The 23,193-nt window shown below is 35.8% G+C and overlaps 1 protein-coding gene across 2 annotated transcripts in view; it reads right to left on the reverse strand.

Moving 5' to 3' along the window:
- The window catches only part of EDIL3 (EGF like repeats and discoidin domains 3), a 418,218-nt gene that overhangs the window by 292,718 nt on the left and 102,307 nt on the right, over window positions 1-23,193 (reverse strand). For both annotated transcript variants that reach the window (XM_030324171.2, XM_030324179.1), the window contains exon 2: window positions 1,720-1,848. In XM_030324171.2, the coding sequence (XP_030180031.1) occupies window positions 1,720-1,848 (129 nt within the window). The remainder of the gene's footprint in view (window positions 1-1,719; window positions 1,849-23,193) is intronic.

Here is a 23,193-nt window from a genome sequence, read left to right on the forward strand (position 1 = left end):
TATTTGGAGACGGGGTCAAAGTGGTTAGTATAGTTTTATTTCTGTGGCACTGTATCAAACCCCTGAAATAGCAGTGAGTTAATAAAAGCCTTAGAAGAGAACTAAATTTGAAATGAATTAAATGAACAAAGTACCTTTTTAAAATAACATAATTGAATGGATAAAGAAATTGTGGTTTATATACACAATGGAATACTACGTGGCAATGAGAAAAAATGAAATACGGCCTTTTGTAGCAACGTGGATGGAACTGGAGAGTGTGATGCTAAGTGAAATAAGCCATGCAGAGAAAGACAGATACCATATGGTTTCACTCTTATGTGGATCCTGAGAAACTTAACAGAAACCCATGGGGGAGGGGAAGGGAAAAAAAAAAAAGAGGTTAGAGTGGGAGAGAGCCAAAGCATAAGAGACTGTTAAAAACTGAGAACAAACTGAGGGTTGGTGGGGGGTGGGAGGGAGGGGAGGGTGGGTGATGGGTATTGAGGAGGGCGCCTTTTGGGATGAGCACTGGGTGTTGTATGGAAACCAATTTGTCAATAAATTTCATATATATATAAAAAAATAAATAAATAAATAAAATGAAATAATTAATTTTTTTCATATACCATACAGTGATACTAATACATATAAAAGACAAGAAAAACACATTTAACAAATAAAGCCTACTGAAATCCAGTAACTAGTAGTCAAAATGGCAAGCTGACAGTTTCATTTAATGAATCTTTCATTCAATCAATACTTATTGTGCTTTTACTATGCATAAAGGTACTAGGTTAGGTGTATCAGACACAATGATAAGTAACTCAAACTGGTCCCTTACTACAGACACTATTACTTCTCTTCTTCAAATTATTTTTCAAAGGCCAGCAAAACCTCTGAATTTTCCAAGGTTTATGCAGGTTGACAGAAATTTAACCCAAAACACATTTAGTTTTCCTATGTTAAACAGATACGGTCTACTTTTTATTTTTCTTGGTACTGATGTGAAAAAATATAGAAAATTTTCAACCTTAATCATGATATTGCCTTTAATCAGAGAGAAAATCTCTACACAAATTTACACAGGGCTAAATTATTTAAAGTACAGCCATTTCCTTAACGGGAACAATTTGGCAATTATGGAAGTGATCCTGAATCCGTAAGTATATATGCCAATGAAGTACTTCACAGATGAAAACAAATTTGAAATATGATCAATGACTAATGAATACTTGCAAAGCAAAGTTTTAGAGAAGACTCTAAGGAACAATGCAGCTGAAATATAATCTTTCATTTATTCAGTCTTGGAAAAGTAGTGATTAGAAGAGCTACAAAATACTGACAGATATTATCAGTCACTAAAATAAGTTCTATTTTATTTAGAGAGACTAATTTAAATAAATTGACTTAGGAATTATTTTTCAGTGAGAATAAACTTTTAAATGTATATCAATATTAGATAAGAAATGTATTATATTCAATTAGTACTTGTAGTGACTTTGAAATATAGTGTTAAGCATGAAAACGTATTTTTAAATGATTTGCGAACACCATTAATAAAAATATAATTTAATTATAAAACATAAATTATAAAATTGAGAGTACTATAGAGGAATAAACAGATTAGCAGCATATAGCAATCTTGTATAGAATACCCATACTACACCACACCAAATTTGGCAGTCACTCATGCAAACAAAGGGGGTAACTACTGAAATGCTTAAATCTTGCACTTACCAACCTCCACAACACTAGAACAGTTGGGATCTGTGAAGCCATCTGGACACTCACAGGAAAAGGAATTGTCAGACAATCCTGGCAAACAAACACCGCCATTTTCACATGGATTGGGATCACAAATATCACCTAAGAAATAAAGAAACAGAGAATGACTTTTCACTTGCAGTCTTAGGCACTGAGATGTACTATTTCATACTCCATTTTCCTTTAGTAGAGTCACCACACTGTTTAGATTTGTAAATCTGTAAGGTATGCAAGACCCATTTGAAACCTTGTACTTTTCAAAGACATGGTATGTAACATAAAATGAAATTTTCTATTCAAACACTGCATACCAAATAACATACGAAAAGCTATTAACTCATTTTGGGGTTCCTCCATTACATGTCAATAAAATATTGTCTGATTTGTTAAAGATTAATTGAAATATGTCTAGTAGAAAGATTTATTAATTACTCCAATAAAAAAAAACTTTTTAAATCCATACACTTAACTCTGTAACTTTGCAATTTCTCTCTCTAAAGGGGTGAGGTTTATTTCTGGGCTTGTCCAGGCAACTTGCTTTGGCCAATAGGATGTTAAGAGACTTGAAGCCAGCCAAGGTTTGAAAAAGCACTTGAATCTTTCTACTTCTTCAAACCCTGTCAGGACCATGAGAATAAATTCAGGCTAGTTTGCCTGAGGTGAGAGAAACATGTAACAGTAAGAAAGAAACTGGCACAAAGAAGTAAGTTGTGCCATAACCAGAACCTATAATATATGGCATTGGCTTTGGTACTGGGTGGAAAGTCATCAAGAAAATGACTAGAGGAGCCTAGAGAAAATGTGAGGCTATCCACGTTATGTAGAGAAAATCAGTTGGTAACGTTGTTACCTGAGAAAAACTTTAGTGACAGAAATATACCTAATGACTTTTTACCTATGAATAATGAGATTTTCAGGCAGAATATTAAAGTGTCAGTTGGTTTTTAATAGCTGCATTGATACAGTACTATAAGAAGAGACATGCTAAATAAAGAAATGATAAGTGTGAAAGTAAAGAAAAGGAATATAGAGAGGAGGATTTGTGATAATTAACTGACCAACCAACCAACCAATAACAACCAAAACTATCTCAATGCCAGCCTCCCAAACCAGTGAAAGATCAAACCTGGAACTTTGTCAGAAAGACATGGCCTCAACATAAATATCAAATTAAGGATATGGCTAGAAGGCCCTTGTGAAAATATTTCAAATAATTCAGGTACAGCCTGAAGACTCTCTCAGCTAAATAAAAGGGCTTCCAGAAGTCTTAAGGGTATTATCTCTGAACAGCCTGACACGCCCAGTGTACCACTGATTAAGTCTAGAGTGAAAAGCAGCTTCAAAGTCATGAGTGTGATTTTATTATACAGACAGGATGTAAATCAGATTCAGAGAAACCCATAGAGTTTTAAAGGGAGCTTGAAAGGGGAAAGTACCATCGCCTGATCAAGAGAAGAAGGTTTTTCAAAGTTTACAAAAGCATCTGTGTCCCAACTTCCTACCACTTTCTGTTTCTTGGGAACTTTATTCCCTTATAGGAAACTTCCCAATAATTATTTCCTATATTTTCTAGATTAACCACTCTAAAACTTTAGAAAAATAAAAATGGAGGGTAAGATTTTGGTCACATTTATAAAGCAAGTCATTAGCTATATTAAGATGATAGATAAAAATACTAGCACTGGAATGGCCATAAAAAACGAGAGAGTCATGAAATAAGTGAATAAATAAAAGAATAAATATGTGTTGGAAATACCATAGAATTTAGCATGGCTAGACAATGGATTACTTGGTTAGGAATGGCTGAGAACGTATAAATATGTCAGATTAGTAAAGATTAAAAAGTTAACATCGTAACTTATAAGGTGAAGAGCCAATGAATGCTTTTAGCATGTATTTTAAAGTTTTGACATGGTCATATGTATATTTTAAGATGACTATCCTGGAAGCATTTTACAGAGTGAATTTGATTGGGGGGCTGATTACTGAGATATTTCAATAAACTTCCTATGTCTTTATATAACTAGCTAGCCATTCCGCCATTCCCCCATTCATCCTTCCATTTGTCCCTTTATCCCTCACCCCCACCCCCCCATTGCTTGACTACCTATTCTATGCAGGCACCAAGGTCAGTGCTGAACATACAGAAGCATACAGAAGTAAATAAAGATAGTCTCTATCATTAAGAAGTATAGAGCCTAGTATGGGAGATAAAAAAGCAAGAACAACTACCATACATAGTAAGAGCTGTAATTAGTCTACACAATCCAAAGTGTAGGATCCACAGAAACTTCTAAAAAGATTCAGTGCTGCGAGGTGAAACAACACAGGAGGAGGTACCTGCTCAACATTCTAGGCAAAGAGAATAGCATATACAAAGGAAAAAGATCATGGCTTATTCCAGGAATTTGAGGCAGGCCACAATAATTAGAGCATAGATGTATATGAGAGATAGAATGGAGCTCAGAAAGTAGCATGGTCGTGTAAATAAAGGCCTTATGTGCTGTGATAAAAAATTTGAAGATTCTCTCTAGCCACTGGAAAATCAGAAAAGGACTTTGTACGTGGGAAAATATATGATCACATTTGTGTTTTGGAATGATGACTCAAACAGCATTGTATTGGATCAAATGGAAGAGTCACAGTTTAGGGCAAAAGAACTAAGCGTTAAACTCTTGAAGTAGTCCTAGCAAAAACTGATTTTCTCAACCCTCTTCAGAGATAGCTATGAACAGGGAAAGCAATGGAAGCATGATTTAATTCCAATTCAGTTAATAAATACTAGGTAATAAAACAGGAAATTAAAGTCCCCCCAAATCACTACTATTCCTCCCCCCAGATAATTAATCTAGAAACAAAGGCATTATTGTTGAGATTTTCTATAAAAAGGCAATCACCAGTTTAAAAGCGAGATCATCGCTCTCTGCCCTAAACACGAGCAAAGCAACACAGCTTTGTACCGTCAGACTAACAACACTGCCATCAGCTAACCCTGTACATTCCATGAAGTTGAGTAGTAACACCCAAACATTTTTTTGGATGAGACGTCAGTCATAATCCTGTGTATTGTCAGTACTACAAAAAGGGGAATTCTATATTCCCTAGACCAGGATCTGTTGTTGCAGCAACGTCAACAGATCAAGGCACATTGTAGATGTATATAGATTCATTTGTACTCACAGAAGCAATGTCTACAGTAGAAAGGCAAGGCATGAGTGACATCCCAGAGGTTCTCAAGCATACAGACTACACTGATACACTTTTCTAAAATCAAGTACCTTTCGTTATCGCTCTCACTCCTACAACCAAGTTCCTGCAAAATTTATTAACTGATGTGAGCTTAACAGCCCAGATAAACTGAGTGACACACGAGGCTGGAATGTCCAGTCCCTTTGATTATCCCATCATGATGGGAAGTCTTGGTATCCTAAGAAAATTTTCTTGGCATTTTTGATACCCCTTCTAGGTGATAATAACTTAATCTAACCGGTTTTCTACCATTTGACCAGGTGCGTCTGCCAGCCATATGACGCTTCTGTAATCAAAATCAGACAGGATGATCTGTTTATCTCTCACTAGATCTTGTAGACACCAGCTGTTGTTTAGCTGACCTGTTTATTCTCTCTTGTCCTTGTACATTTTGTTCTTTTTCACTGATGTCTACTTAATTCTAATAAATTACACTTGTGAAAGTTCATCTTATATTTTTCCCCCTTATTGATATTTACTCAGTGTTTTTGAAAGGTAGAACAGAGGTAATAAATTTGACCAAAATGTATCTTGAGGTAGAATCACAATGTATCTTGAGGTAGAATCAAGGTAACAATGTGATCAAACTGATATAAGGGTTGAGAGAGAGCAAGGAATCTGGGTTGATTTCTAGAGCTTTTATCTGTATGACTGAGTGGTCACCTTCATAAGGAAATATAATGGATTTAGTTTTAAAGAAATTATTGTGTTTGAGAAGTTTGCATATTCCCTCTCTCTTTCTCTCTCTCCCCCTCCCTCCCTCAAAATAAATAAATAAATTTCTAAAAGAAAAAGGGAAATTAGTGCTAGGCCCTTTCCACTTCAGTATAAATATTCAGCTTATTCGTTTAGGGTCTCATATGTCAAGGTCCGTCTGAGATTAATAAAGGTCCCCACAGGTACCTGTGTTAGATGGACAATGTCAACAGAAAACAAAATTTTGGCCTTGGATAAAGTAGAGGATAGACAGCAGAAGCCCATCACACATGATTAGGATTATTACAGACTGTGTTTTAAATCTGCCTCCCCACATCTAATTATTAAATACACCCCTGTGTCAGGTGGGTTCTCCATGAAGTAAATGCTAAGAAAAAGTTAAGAGTGCAACAAGATGAAGAAGTAATGCCTGTGAAAGAAAAATGAGGAGAAAGCAGAAATGGGCAGGAAAAGCCTTCATCCTGTGATGCAAATCTGACACCTGTGAAAAGAAATGGGGAAGGGGGGTGTGCAGGGATTGAAGAAGAATCAAGCAAGGGAGCCTCAGTCTGTAACGCAAACTTGATGAAGTCTTAGCCAGCCCACTAGGAAGCAAAGATTACCCTTTAGAGGAATCCTCCAAGGGCATAAATGACCAGGCACTGGTGCCCTTGCCATGTTCAGTCACCGGCTGGAGGTGGCCTAGGCACAGGGTGGCTCTAAAGCTCCAGTGAGATCCTGGAAGTGCTGCAGAAGATTTGTTGGAGTTTAACTACATTCCTGGCAGCTGGACAGCTTCTTTTCTTGAAGGGATGCTGCAGCAGCACACTTCCCTGGGTGCCACACTCCCCTTTCTCTCTCAGGACAGTCCTAGTTAGGATCGGGTACATAGACACCTCAGTCAAGTATCTGATCATATCTGAGCCTGTTGTTTTCTCTACTGACCCATTATCTCAATGGTTTGTACAGATGAAGCATGATCATTTAAGTAGAAACAAATCCTCAAGCTGAAATTTCAAGTCCAATTAAAATGCACTGTAGGGACTTCTGATTCCTTGTCATTTCAATTAACCTGAGAAAGCATCAGCTCAGGTAAGACTCCCGATTAAAATGCAAGAGATCCCTGGCCTTCAAATCAGCACTTTCTGTTTATTTCTCAATGGATGAATTGGTAGAGTTTTTTTAAAACTAAGATGGCAACCAGTACAAGAAGGCAGGTTCACTATAGGAAAATAGGACAATACACAATTTCATGGTTCTTTATTCCACTGTCAGCAGGCTCCTAAAATATACCTCTGCATATTGTAATCTGTGTGCAGCGTTATACCTTGATGCTTCTTGGCTGTCTGGCCTCACCTGCTTTAGATTAGGACAGATGTGTTTAATTTGAGTCTAACTATGTTTTATGATTCCATCTGCAGTTTATGGCAGACTCAGGCAAATTAAGCTGATGCCGATTTGCCTTTTGGCAATAGAATGAAGCAATTATTTTTCCCAGGGGCAAGAAATCATTGCAGGCTAAATTTAACTTCTTGTTTGCCTGGTCTTTCTCCCACTCTCCAGTGTTCTGCTGGGACTGGGATCATCCTGTCTGAGTCCACTGCCTACCTCATTCTTCTCACTGGCCCACCACCTGTTGCCAGTCACCTGTTCAAGGTGATTCGCAGATTGTCTTATTACAGCTCATTATTAATTTGCAATCCATGATCGTTTAGCCTACATAGCAAAGTGTATAGGCATCTATATCATGTAGCACTGAAGATGATGCAAAAAACCCCCCCAAAAACCTAAAAGCCTATTATCTATCTATACCTTTATGATGGTGATTGTGTTTGTTTGTTTGTTTGTTTGTTTTTTCTTCTGTGAGCTCAGTATATAACTATGCAACTTCTAATGCCAAGTAAAGGAGAAAATTCTATGTTGGCCATACTCAGGGAGTCAGGTGGACCGAAGAGCTAATTTTTCTCATCCATGTTTAATCTCTCAGATGATTTATGCATCTGGTTTTCTTTACATATTAGTGCCCCTCTCCAGTTCACAGATCAGAGAATCACCAATCCATTTATCATGTATTGATATTCCAGAAAACACCGTAGAGGCTGGGAATATAGCCTAGATGAAGACACATAAGGTGCCAGTACTCTCAAAGTTTATATTATAGTGAAGGGAATGCATAATGAAAAACTAAGAAATAAGAAAGCAAGGTATTGGTCACTGTAATAAAAACCATAGGAGAAGACACAGGAGGAGAATAGGCTGGTGGAAAGGGCAGTAAAAAGAACTGGTTACTTAAGATAAACAATCAAGAAAGGCTTCTCGAAGGAGGTGTCACTCGAGCTGAAAACTGAAACATGAACACGTGCCAGTCATGTTAAAACCTAAGGAAGAGTCTTTTAGGCAGGGGAGTAGCATATGTCTGACCCTACTGAAAGGTAAGAGAGTAATGAACTCAAGAAAGTAAAAGGAGGCTAATGCATTTGGGACACGGTAACAAAATGTCACTAAAAGTTTTTTGTCAGCAATACAATTTTAGTAGGAACCAATTTATAACTTAAAGCCCTACATTTGACTGTCTGTCTTCATGATAACCAAGGGCATTTCTATTAAGCTTATTCTTAATATTTATCAAACATCTACTGAAAATATATTATTGTATTTACATGCTAACCTTCTTATGCATTTGCATAGTGATCTTTTTTACATATGAATATATCTACATAGTACTACTAATGTATTCATCTATATACATGGCAATGTAAATATAGCAATCATTTATTTGGAGGAACGCATGCCTCCCCATTTTCTCTGTTCCTTTAGCAGTGATAGATGCCACCCTGCCCTCTCTCCATTTCTGCAAAAAAATGTGTACGCTGATGTAAAAATAAAAACAAAATAAAATGGCAACATATCACTCCAACAAGTTACTTCACCAATACAAAATATTATTTAATTTCTTCACTATCTTCCCACACTAAATGTGAACAATATTACCATACATATTTATGTGTGAGAAAGTAAAACACAGTAACCAGTTAAACCCATGTTTCACAACTATGACAATTCTGGTCTGTGTATTACAACCTCATCTTCAGTTTATTGCTCTCCCACTGAACTTGGTAGCTATACTCCTATAATTTCATTTACAAACTGAAAGAAAATAAAAGCTTTGTCTTCAACTGCACAAATTAGAATTATAACCAGTCTGTAAACAGAGTACTTGGCAAAATGAGCCAAGCATAGTACACAAGTAAGCAATAACTCTAGTTAAAATGAGATAAAGTTCACAGGAATTTCCATACTCAACCTGGTAAAATTCCTCACAGAAAATTTTAGTATTCTTATGACTTACTGCCAGCGAAATTGTACACAACAAAATAAATGTCACTTTTGAATCAACCATAGGCCTCTCAATTTACTTTGGGGCCTCCTGAGTCTCCTGAGAGACCATTTGTGTTGAATATTGAAATTTCATTGCTGTATGTTCTAATAAGTTTGATGCACAGATTTTTATTTTAATGCCTTCATTCATAAACTAAAGCTTATGAGTGTGGCCAGTTTAAATTTCATAAAAACCTGGTTAAAAAGGTTTGATCTGATTGTTAGCTTCATACGTGCTTTAAAAAATAAATTCTAGTTGATATTTCAGACCATTACTGCAATTAGGAGGAAGAGAGAAAGAAATAAGAATGCCAATAAGAATAAGTTTATCTACATTGATAGGATCTGCCATTTTACTAGAAAATCACTGGACATACTTGCGATAAAAGACCACTAATGCTATACCCTGGGGTCTACAGGGTCCCCAAATGACCATACTCAGCTATGGAAGACACCAATATAATGATTGAGCAAAGAAACTTCTTAGACTCAGAGCCACACTAAAGCTAACTTAAAGCAGATTATCTCTCAGCTGTTAGCCAATGTTTATCGCACTATTTCTAGAGACATTTTTCTTTTTAGATAAGGTTTTAAATGCTAAGGGAGTACTGAAGAGAATTATAAGAAAATTAGCAAATATTGTTGAGTATTGACAATGAGAATTTTGCATCCTTTAACACACAGCTTCAATCAAGGCTAACTGCATGAAAAGACAAAACTATTTCAGGCTCTACATTTTGAAAGAAAATCTTTGGGCATATTTTGTATTTTAAAACACTCTGGAGAGTCTCTTAAAATAACAAAATCTAGAGTTTTTAGAATTGAAAGGGACATCAGAAATGATCTAACCCAGTGGTTCTCAAAATTTGCTGTATATTATAATCACAGGGGAGCTTTTCAAATTCCAGATGCCCAGTCCAATTAAATCAGAATCACGGAGGGTAAGACCCAGCCCTCCACATTTATTTACATTCACCCAAACATGTCAACGTATTAAAGAGAAGGAAAAGAAGTCACATAAAGTGAGGAAGGAAAGAAAGAAGGGGAAGAAGGAAAGATGGAAGAAAGAAAGTTCATACTTTTCGGCTTTCAATTGAGAGAAAAGCAAATGAAGAAAAATACTTGACTAGCTTTCTTTGTTAGTATACTCTGAGTTATGAAAAATTCATTTGCAGGAAGCCAGAACTGACAACTGGAAAATAAAGGTATACAGTATGTTAGAGAAATTAGAATGGACACCACTTAACACTAACATACATTGAATTCCTCTCAAATAATTAGTTAAAACTTTGTAAATTACCAGAAAATTCAACTATATGGAATTCTCAAGTACTGTTGACTATATTTCTACCTGTTGACTATATTATTTCTACCTATGAAGAATATCCATTTAGTCATTCAGTCAATATTTACTGAAGGCCATCTATGCTCCATTAAAAGTGATAACTGCTGCACATACTATAGGACCTCTGACAGACAATTACTTGTTCTCTAGCATTTAAGAAAAGACACAAATAAGTTGGAAGGTAGTTACTACTGCATGTTAGGTCCAGGAACAAGAAAACTGTGTGTGCCAAGGGAGTATGTTGGGGGGATGGAACACCAAACTCAGAACTGTGATTTAGGAAGCCTTCCCCAAATCAAGTGATTCCCAATTCAAGACGAGAGAACTAGTGGAAACCGGATAGGCAATGAGGTGGGACAAGTATGTGAAACCAGGCAGCAGAGCCAGAGCATAGGTTCAAGAAACAGGAAGAAACTCACTTTGGCTAGAGAGAAGAGTGAACAGAAATGTCAAGAGGCAAGGCTGAAGAGTACAAAGTGCCCAGGATACCCAGTGTCTTGAAGACACTCATAAGAAGTCTGGCCATTCCTTAGCAAATAGGACAGCCATTTAAGGGTAGTAAGCAGAAGGGCTGACATGATTTGGATGTCAAGTAGTAGGGAGAATGGATTACAAGGAGGCAAAATTTAAGGGTGGCAGATCAGTTAGAAAGTGGCAGATGTTATTCTGACACACACATTGCTGGCTTGGATTAGAATACCAAACACAGAAATGGAGAGAAATGGATCCCAAAAGATATACTGAGGGACCAAATTTATGGGTCTGATGGTTGAAAGGAAAGAGAACTAAAAATTAAACCACATATCAAAATTCAACAAAAAGTTCTGCCTTTCATTTTGATGGAAAACATGGTCTAGGGAGCAAGTTTGGGGATGGTGGTCAAAGGGGATGATGGATTCCATTTTGGAAATGAGTGGACCTAAGTGCCTACAGACATGCACTTGGAGATATTCAGTGAGAACTTGGTTTTAGGACTTTGAACCTGGGGAGAAAGGTTTGAGCTAGAGACAGGTAAATTAACACAGAGTGGATTTTTTAAATCATGGAGATATAAACAAAAATTCTGAGAAGAGTATTGGAAACTTGGTCTAGAAGCCATATAAACTTGAAAACACTCTATATTGCAAGCTCTCTAAAGTCAGAATCATTTCAACTTAGCAAATTCTCTCCCCTGTGCCAAAGATCAGTACCTGGCATACAGTCAACAGTTTCCAAATAAAAATCAGGTGGAAGACAGGGGTTGGAAATGTATTTAAAATGTCAGAAACCTAACAGTGTTTTGGTGCTAATGAGAAGCAGCTACTATAAAGAAGAGGTTAAAGATACAGTAGAGAAGGAATACTCAGAAGGTTAGGGAGTGTGAAAAAACATGACTGATGAGCCTCAGAAAAAAGATCGACAGAAAACACTGAGGGCTCAGTTGGGTTTGAAAACAAGAATTGATAGCGGCAATAAGTACCCAATGAGATATCTGCTTCTAGGTCAATGCCTGGATGTGCGCTACAGGTAGAGGACCAATCCAGGTTTGTTGTTTTGTCACATAGGTATAGCGATGGCCAACGGAGCAAAACGAGTGACACCTGGCTGCTTTTGATTTTTTGAAAAATACATAAGATAACTTACTGAATTTTATACGCTAAGATAATATTTTTAATTATGCAAAAATTATAGACCCTGTGAATTGTTCTTTCAGATATTTCTGTTGTTCAGTTGACAGCAAAGGACAAACTAAAAGATAGAATTTTGTTGCTGTATGTAAATAACACAGTACATCATGACAGTAACACTTAGCCCATCAATCCTTGTCAAGAACACAAACTCACACCGACTATAAAAACAATCAGGTGATACAAAGAGGATCACATTTAGTGCCATGTCTAACTATGGAAGTTTCACATTGCCTTCTTATCCAGATCTTAAATTGTCAGTTCTGCCTCTTCTTAATGTAAAGCTGCTCAGCCACCATATAAAAATAACTTCCAACGAAAACCAGTCAAAAACCTGGCAAACTTGATCACTTACTAAAAAATGGGGACCAAAACAAAGAACAGAACATTTGTTAATCACTGGATAACCCATTTCATCATTTTTTTTTTCAGGCAGAAAGGATACGTTCCAGTAAAATGGCATAAAAAATTTTTAAGTCTAATTTGTGTTTTATTTAGAATTTGTTTGAAACAGTCACAATTTAAGACAGCAGTAGAATGACAGTTTCCAACTATAGCAGGGAAAAGCTGAAGGAATATCTTTCACTGTTTTAAGTACAGCCCCAACTATTTATTGCCAGATGTTTAAAGTAGTCAATCATGTCATTACATAACGTGTTTATAAACTTGCGCAATAAACCTGACTACATATGTTTATACATTTGGAGGCTGGAATAAAAAAAAATCACAAAGATTAAAACTAGTCTTCTTCCAGCTAAAAATAACCAATAAACACTTATCTAATTTATGGAATGGACGTCATATTTTAAAAGTCAGATTTAGATCTTGTTTAATTTTTGTATAAAGTGAATGATTTGTATAAAGTTAATATATATTCACCTTTTATAGCAATATTTTCACAAGAAAGTAACACTTTATAAAATAGTTGCTGAATGCTCTAGTTCCATATAATGTATACATTTTCAGAATTTAAATCTTTGTATTCACCGCCAACGGTCTTAGGAAGCAGAAACATAAATGACTTGGTTAGGCCACTGTCAGTAGACATGCTTACTAATCAACATGAGAACACATTAGCTCTGTAATTTTTTTAACAAACATGCAATATCTTATTCAGATTTAATGACTATATGGCCATTGTGCTTTTCTAATGCAAGGCAGTTCCTGATAAGAAAAGACAGCTGAGCAATTAACTCAGTGGAAATCAGAAATTATGGGTGTTCTTGCTATCTTCTTGGTTTTCAACAGGTATCAGGCTATTGCTGTTAGCACTCCAATTTGCATCTTTATAGGGAGCAGCCTGATTGTAATGACAGAAGCAAAGTGCCCTTTCTTTAGGTGTTCCAGCTGCCTTAATGGAACTCCATTCAGAATATTAGTGCTTTTATACTGAAAAGACCAGGGAAATACTTAGGAAGCTGGACTACGTTACTCTTCCAGCCTACCAAATAGAAATGTGACTTGCTAAAAGGTAACTATTTGGCACAGAAATGGACAAATGAGAGAACTTGAACACATTAAAAAAAGAAAAAAAAAAAAAAAAACCTTTGCCTCTATTCTATCAATAGTCTCGATTCTGCATTGGTATCCCTCCTGTCCTTGTTTTTGTGATCATTTGATACACACCAGCTTCTTCCCAATCCCTGATCGAGCCCTGACCTGAAAGTGAGGACTCAGAACCCAGCATCAGTTTATGACTGTTATTAGTGAAGCTCTGACCTTATTTGTCTTTCCCTTTTCTCATTGGTTTAATTACTGTTGATGCAATTTTATTAGTGACTCTCAAACATGGGTCATATAAGTGCAGTTTAGAATAATCTTGGATATGGGTGCCTGGGGGGCTAAGTTGGTTATGGCATCTGAGTTTGGCTCAGGTCATGGTCTCACGGTTCATGAGTTCAAGCCCCATGTGAGGCTCTGTACTGAGAGTTCAGAGTCTGGAGCCTACTTCAGATTCTGTGTCTCCCTCTCTCTCTCTGCCCCTTTCCCTCTCATGCTCTGTCTCTCTCTCTCTCTCTCTCGCCCTCTCAAAAATAAATATTTAAAAAATATTCAAAAACAGAATAACCTTGGATAAAAGGCTTCATACTACATAAACTGTTGGGAAACACCCTGCCCCACATTCCCCATGTAGCTCCCTTTTGACATACCTGTCTTGTGGCATCACTATCCATAGGATAGATCTAAAGAAATCACGCAACCTCTTCCTGAAAAAAATTTTGATACAAATTATCTGCTTGCTCAAATTTCCAAATTTCATATACTCATGGAATCTGCTACTCCATCACTTGGCTGATCTGTTAGAACACTTTATTATTTTTTTAGTAATGTTAGTTAATATTTTTGTGGCTTAACTATGTGCCGAACATTATACTAAGTGCTTTATGAGTATTAATCTCATTAAATCCTTATAATACTCCTATCAGAAACTTTGCTGATATTAATAAGAAAACTCATTTTACATATGAAAGAATGGAAATTTACAAAAGTTGCAGAATTTACCAAAAGGTATAGAATAACATTGGCAAAGGGAGATTTACACACAGGCAGCACGGCTTCAGAAACAAGAAACTATGCATGTTTGGATGCTTTCCCTTGCCCCTATTCTCCTTCATCTTCTCTCTTCACCTCTTCAAGCTCTTCACCTTCTTCAAGTTCTTTTCGTTCTATGACTGGGGGTCAATTATTTAGTATTGTTGTGCATTGCCCACCTTTCATCCTTCATATAACTTCAGTCTTTTGGTAGAATCCACCCATCACCTGCATTTCTGATCCTCCTTTGGTTTAAAACGGAACAATTCTGGATTCCAGTCTGCAGTTAACGTAGCTATGTCCCTTACAATGAACTTTCTCCCCCATGTGGACAATGCTAACCACAGCTGCAAAGCAATGGCAGGCCTTTGATATCAGGCCAGATGCTAGAATAGACCACGATGCAAAAATATGCTATGTTGATATAATGATTCCTTGATGATATATCTATTCCTTAACATATAAATTATTTTTAATTAGATAAGTCTCTAGAGCCTGAGTATTATAAAATAAATTCATCTATTCCTCCCAATCTTATTTGGAAAATTATGTAGATGACCAAAGTATTTGCATCATTGTTTGAGTCAATGATAGCAAATCCCAGAATAAGCTCTGACCCAGAGTAGACTCAGCACATATCCGGGGAAAGAGTTTCATACATATATTAAAATGAACTTATATAATACATGCTCTCTTATAAAAAAAAATTCAATGGTGACAATCACAGGAGCATAACAAAATACCTGTGACAGAAATACAGCTTTTGGAAGCCTAAGGTAGAACAGCTCAGTAATAATTTGGCTAGAAAGAGTTCACTGTTCCTCCTCTTGAAAGGCAGCTGTAGATTAATAAAGCACTAAACTGGAGATTTAGGAATAACAAACGACTTTTGGACTAAGTGCCTTATTACTGCTTCTTTTCAGTTGTGAAGGATACTTTAAGCAACAGGGTAAGATGTGCATTTTCTGTGTGTAACATCAATCCTCTTTGAAGCCATGTTGTGCTTACAAAGATAAGATTATAACCAACTTCCATATAAGAATAAAATGAGGCACTGCAAACTTTAGTGTAAAAGCATACAGATTTAAAGTAACATGGTGAGCAATTCAGAAATTGATATCACTATCATCCTAATAATATGGTCTGTATTCCACACAAGGCTACTCGGGACCCAAAGGTTTTGTTTTTTTTGTTTCTTTGTTTTTCTCTTTTAGGGTTTATGATAACAATAAATACAAAACTTCTGTTTTACTGAGCATGTACTCTGATCCAAGCACTTTTATTTCTAGAAAAAAAATTAATCACCTATAGTTGAGGAAACTGGATAGCCACATGCAAAAGAATAAAATTGAACTATTTATAACATACACAAAAATCAACTCAAAATGAATTAAGGACTGGAGTGTAAGATCTGAGGCCATAAAACTCCTAGGAGAAAACATGGTGGGGGGGTCAGCTCTTGGCATCAGTCCTGGGATTTTTTTGGGGGGGATTTTATACCAAAAGCAAAGGCCAAAAAGCGAAAATAAACAAGTGGGACTACATCAAATTAAAAAGCTTCTACATAGGAAAGGAAACCATAAACAAAATGAAAAGGCAACCTACAGAAGAATATTTGTAAGTCATACATATGATTAAAGATTAGTATCAAAATGTATAAAGAACTAACATAGTTCAATAGCAAACACATAATCTGATGAAAAACAGGTGGAGGATCTGGGGCACCTGGGTAGCTCAGTCAGTTAGGCATCCAACTCTTGATCTCGGCTCAGGTAATGATCTCATGGTTCATGAGATCAAGACCCCTCTCAGACTCTGCACTAAAAGTGGGGAGCCTGCTCGAGATTCTCTCTCCCTCTCTCTCTGCCCCTCTCCCATGCATGCACACAGGCATGAGCTCTTGCTCTTTCTCTCAAAATATATAAACTTAAAAAAATAGGTAGAAGATCTGAATAGACATTTTTCCAAAGAAGACATACAAATGGCCAACAGGAACATAGAAAGATGCTCAATATTCCTAATAGTCAGGGAAATTCAAACAAAACCAAAATGAGATATCACTTCACACCTGTTAGAACGTCTAATGACAAAAGACAAAATATGCCATGTGCTGGTGAGGATGTGGAAAAAAAGGAAAACCTTTTATAATGTTGGTAGGAATAGTGTTCCAGCCACCACAGATAACAGTATGGAGGTTCTTCAAAAAATCAAAAATAGAACCACCATATGATGCACCAATTCTACTTCTGGGTATATATCCAAAGGAAATGAAAACAGGATCTCAAAGATATCTGCTCTCCCATGTTCACTGCAGCATAATTCACAAGATCCAAGACATGGGAACAAACCAAATGTCTGTCAATGAATAAATGGATGAAGAATATGTGGTGCATTATATGAAACAGAGGCTTGTTCAACCATGAGAAAGAATATCCTGATTTTTGCAACAACATGAATGTACCTGGAGGGCACTATGCTAAGTGAAATAAGTCAGACAGAGAAAGACAAATACTGTACTTCATCACTTAATATGTGGAATCTTACTGAGCCGAATGCATAGAAACAGAAACTAGAATGGTGGCTACCAAGGGCTGGGGGTGGGGGGGGGTGGTGGAGGACGTGAAGAGACGTTGGTCAAAGGGTACAAGCTTCAGGTAAAGAGACAAAAATTCTGAGGATCTAATGTATAGCACTGTGATCCTTGTTAATAACAATGTATTATATACTTCAAAGCTGCTAAGAAAACAAATTTTGAATGTTCTCACCACAAAAAAAAGAAATGGTAATTATGTGACATGATGGTTAGCTAAAGCTATAGTGGTATCATTTTGCAATATATAATTGTATCAAATCAACATGCCTTACAGCTTAAATTTACTCAATGTTATATGTCAGTTATATCTCCATAGGGCTGGAAAAGAAAAGTAAAAAGTAAAACGTGTTTATTCATTGTAAAAAACTCAGATAACATAGTAGTAAAGCCAAAAGCACATAGTTCTCTCTACTCCCATCCCTAAGCTATAATCATGACTAATTTTAATATATCCCACAAAACTTCTTCTCTGTTTAGCTCTGCTCATTTTAATCTCATATTTTTTAACTATAAAAGAAATGAGGGCATATTTTTTTTTCAGTTAGAAAATCATTACATGGGTTTAAAATACCCACCTTCTTTGATTCTCATTCTTGAACCCTAGAAGTAGCCACTGTTAGCTCTTTTTTATCTTTGCTGAAATTTATAAACACTCCCTCTGATATTTGTTTTACACAAATTGACAGAAACGGCATGTTTTTCCATACCTCACTTGTACTGCTTTACAACACATTTCAGAGACTGTCAGCATAAAGACACTTCATTCTGCTTAGCAAATCCATGGTATCAAATATATGAGTATGGCATAATTTTATATGCAGTTCCATACCATAGGATATTTAGGAGTTTTCAAATTTTTCCTGTTACAATTACGAATTGATCACTATTGTACCAACACATTTGTGAACTTTTACTTGCACAGGAAATAAAACTTTAGAAATGGGCATATGCTTCAAAAATTTATTAATAATGCCTAATAGTCTTCCAAAAATATTATAGCAATTTTGAATACCACTGATTGTATACTGCCTTCATTATGGTTGGGGGCATTTTGGCTAGGACTGTTTCCAAATTAACTTACATTATTATAAGCAATATGTAAGCAAATTTCCTTACAGTATTGTAAGCAAAAATACATATGATTTCTGTTCCTCTTTAACGAAAGCAGTTTACAATGTTGGTTCCAACAAGTAAAAAACCTCTCAGTTCTTGTCACCTGGGAAGGAAGATAAAGGGTGATCTGCTTAACTGCATAACTAATCCAAAAGATATACAAATTTGAAGGCTCTTAAAGCTTAAATTCTCTTCTGAGTGTGGGCCACAATGTTAGTGTGATGGTTGGCAATTTTCCCAGATCTGGAGTTGGGAAACTCAAGAGACATGTCAGTAGACACTAAATTGTCTCCAGAGGACCTGCCTGCCATCCTGTCCCCTTCTCCCAGAGCTTGGGAGACTCTTTACTGGAGATCATTAGAATTTGGAAGCATGGAGTCAACACACAGATGCTGCTGGATCGTATCAAAATCCTTTGTTAAATGGAAGAAAAAGAGGACATACTCTACGATCTCTCTCTGCAGTCAAAGAAAGAGGGAGAAAGATCTAGAAATCAACAGTAGCTATCTCTAGATAGGGAGGTTAAGGGAGTATTTAAACAGTCGTCACTGTGTTTATCTTTATTTTGTAATGTTTCCTAGAATTATATACCCTGCTTTTTTGTAATAAGAAAAAACTTAATTAAAAAACTCACAACATTTAAAAATCCAATTAGCAGCAAGGTAGAAACAGAAACAATAACTACCAAGGTTGAATTGAAAGAAACAGAGGTTAGTGAGCATTATGATGGGCCATGAATGTTTAATGTTTACTTAATGCAAGGAATACTAAAAATGCGATTGTAGGAATCCAGCCTGAGCTCATCATATAACACATCACAGCTGTGAACTTTCAAGGTTTATCATAGTTGTTAAACTCATGAGCTTGAGGATATATAGATACTTATCAGTGTATGCTGATATTGTTTGCTTATTTTATGCGGTGTTCTTTGTCAGTTGGAACATCTCTTTGATAAAATTAATGCATAATTCAAATCTAATTCATTTCTTATTTTGGTTGATATATTTCCTTAAAAATTTATCTATTGTATTTAATTTTTATTTTATTTATAAATTAATAATAACACCAACAACTATAAAAGCTAATTCTTAAGCCCTAATTATATACCAAGAATTGTTCTAGTCACTTTATAGATACTATTTCATATAAACTTCATAGGAACCATATGACATACTATTTTCATTTTGGTGAAAAAAATAGTTAATAAGAAGTAAAATTATATAACTTGCTCCAGATTCCTCATTTAATGAGTAATGCCATCTATATTCAACTCCGTACAAACTAATTTCTTATTCTCTGACCTAGAATCTGACAGAATGATTGAAGTCATATCTATGGAGTAGGCAGAAATGAAAACATTATAGAAATATAAGTAATGGTCTGGATCACTAACACAGCCCAATCCTGAAGAAAGATCTTACTCATTCATCCAATTCTTGATTCATTTAAAAACAATTTATTGTGCTTCTACCAGATTCAAGGCACAAGGCTAATTAGTGTGAGTTAAACTACAAACTTATGACACAGTTCTGGGGTACCTAACTTATTTCTCAGATTTCATCTAGACAACTTAAGATTAATCTTTTCTGGGTTTTCCAAAAGAAGAGGAACAGACAAAATTGACTCTATTTGAAGATATCATGTTATTACTGTGAACTTTAATGTGGAGTTAAAATGCCCCCTTAACTGTCCCTTTAAAAAAAAGGACTTAGTTTATTACAGAAAGAAAACTAATGCTGATGCTCAGAGGATCTCTCATGAATGATTTATGCACCTTTGATTTTCCCTATGAAGCCACTAGTTATTGATATGTTGTAAGTTTGTAAGCTACTGAGATTTAGTTTACCTGTTGAGAGAGAATCTATTTTATTATGTTCATTTCAAATCCCTTATCTAGTTTTTCACTTTGATTAATAAAATTATGTCTCATACTTTTTAAAGTAATTACTTAATTACTAAATCAGCTACATTCTAATACTATGGGGAATGGAATTCCATTTTAGTAACTTTATTGGCATGATAAAATCTAGGAGCATTTCCAGGGTCAGTATAAAAACTCTTCAGGCAGGATGACATAATTCACAGCAGTCAAAGGAATTATAGACCAAACCCTCAACTGGAGAAAGATTCAGATTTGCTACCACTATATTCTCTGAATATTTTCTTGGAGCTTTTCTTCTTCTTGACTTCAATTTTTCAAAATTTTAGTTTTATTCTTTAACCAAAAAAATAAAAAAGAAAATCAGGAACTATTCACAATTCATCTTCTATAAAGGCATGGAATTAAAACTTCAAGAAGCACCCAAGTTTGTGGCAATAACACTTCATGGGGTGGCTTCAGAGAGTGCAGTGGCTGTGCCTCTGTGTCTCTACAGCTCTCCGGGCTTTGCTTGTCTCTAATGAGCTCTCAAAAGGGTTTCTCATATACTGCCAAAAAGACGTCACTTAACCTCTATGTGCCTGTTACCACATGTGTAAAATGAAGATAATAATGGTAACTATCTGATCAGGCTGTGCTGAGAATTAAATCAGTTAATATTCACAAAATTCTTAGAAAAATATCTAGCACATAAAATAAGTACTACATGTTAAATAAATAGACCCATAAAATCTACTTGAAAGGTGAGACACAGCATTGCCACAGTGCCCTGAAAGTTCTCAACCACACACTCTTTGTTTTACAATTACCTACTAATGCAAGCTCCAAGCCTTGCCTTTCTAGTGGCTTCCCATGGTAGCAGTCCCACGGCACTGCCTTCTTGCATGCTTCTAGATAGATGTGCCCACCCATCTTCTTGTATTTCTGGGTCTTTATCATATGAGAAGAGGTTACGCCACCGTGTTTCATACCTGTACAATTATTCCTTGTTTATAATCTTAATACTACTTAATATTCTTCCCAGTATGCACAAGTATACTTTAGGTTTAAAAGACGTCCAAGAGCTTGACAAGTAGAGATGAACTGACCTATTTGTCCAGTCTTTGTATGTCTGTTGATTTTGATGCACATCTGCTTTTCCTCAGAATGCTATATTTCTGATTTAAACTGTGCTATTTGAATTTGAGCATCCTAAAATATTTTAGAATCATTTTTACCATCCAACACGTAACCTCTCTATATTCACCATTTTCCAACAATATGCTGGCCCAATTTTCCAACTATTGAGAGATTACTTTCAGTAACATGTGAAGGAATATCTCACGGATTTATTTTAAAATACACTAGAAAAAATAAAACCAGCATATGAAATCCATGTTATGGATATTATTGCTAACTTCATTTGAGGAAAATGTGAAATGATTTAAAGGAAATATTAAATAATTTTACATAACAATGGGGCAAATAAATATAGTAAACATCCTTGCCATCATAACAAATGACTGATTTTTGGAAACACTATACACCAATGAAAATCAACATCCATAGGAACAACCACACACACACACACACACACACACACACACACACACAAAGAGGAAGATCTTCAAGCACACTAGTCATCAGAGTGGTAATGACTAAGAATTTATTGCATTTTGTAGCAATTTAATTCTCCTAGCACATGCTCACAAATGCATATTTCTTTTCAATCTCACAAAATAATCCTTTGACTTAGTATATAGATCATATCCATAGAATTTCAGACATAAAGAGGACCCCAGAGGCATGTAATCTACCCCCATGTTCTTTAAACGAATTAAGGGAGGTCTAGAGACACACTGACATGCCCAGCTAATGAGTGGCACATTGGGATTGGAATCTTAATCTCCTGAATGCCTAATCAGTGCTTTTTGTTTTCTGTTTTTGTTTTTTAACCACACCACACCACCTACTCCACAGTTATAATTCTTTCAAGGGTGGAAAATTGAGTCTCTAGTGCTAATGAACGACGAGAAAACCCAGTTTCAATAAATCAAGCCCCATGCTGTTTCTACTCTCTACTTAGCCACTAAGATAAGGATGTAAGAAAATCCACTTTGCAGGTTTCATTCAGTAGAGCTTTCTTTTGGTCAAATGTGCAAAATAACTGATTGTCACAAAAGTCTTGCACCAGTTTTGATTTCCTACCTTAACCACTCATTTAAAATATAGTCTGTTCATTTAGCAGCACAAGAAAGCAATCAGAGGGATCTATAGAGAATGTATTAACATATTCTTAGCAATCACTCTCAATTATGTATAACTTATAATTTGTTGGTTTCATTTACAAATTGAATTCCCACTGAATGTTTTCTCTCTTATCCCCACCTGAATTGATTTCAGTGTGTAATATCTGTTAGATATTAAAAGAACACTCTTAAAGTTCTTTATTTTTATTCCTAAGGCAATTTAAAGAATTGTAGAGGTGATAATCTAGAATACTTGCAGCTCTAATAAGTGATTAAGGAAGCATCATTATTCAAAGACAGTGGATATGAAAGGATTGCAACAACTAGACAAATATGTTAACTGAGTCCCTAGAGGGAGGTAGTGAATGATTTTGACAAATGCGTTTTCAAAACCAGAGATCTGATAGGTACAAAAGTAAAAGTAAACCTTAAGCATCAACATTTTTCTTGTCAAATAGGACTATTAATACTAGCTCAGGGCCTCATTACGGCAAGACTGAACTACTTTTTATTCATTGGATTTATATATTTGCTGCAGGGAGTTTTCCTAGTTAACATTTTTCATGCATGAATATTTGGTAAGTTTTCCCCTTATATTAGTGGGATCTCATTTTCTTACTGCTCTGCATCTTTTAAAGCCAGCCACAACTCATCTGCTGTTTTCCTTTTAAGCACATGTCTGGGCCCCTACAGCCTGGTCCTCTGCCACCTCATCCTACTGTACATCATCTCCTTTGTTGGGTGCTTATTCATATGTGTCTCTGCGC

The sequence above is a fragment of the Lynx canadensis genome, chromosome A1 (genome assembly GCF_007474595.2).
Source record: "Lynx canadensis isolate LIC74 chromosome A1, mLynCan4.pri.v2, whole genome shotgun sequence".
Lineage (NCBI taxonomy): Eukaryota > Metazoa > Chordata > Mammalia > Carnivora > Felidae > Lynx > Lynx canadensis.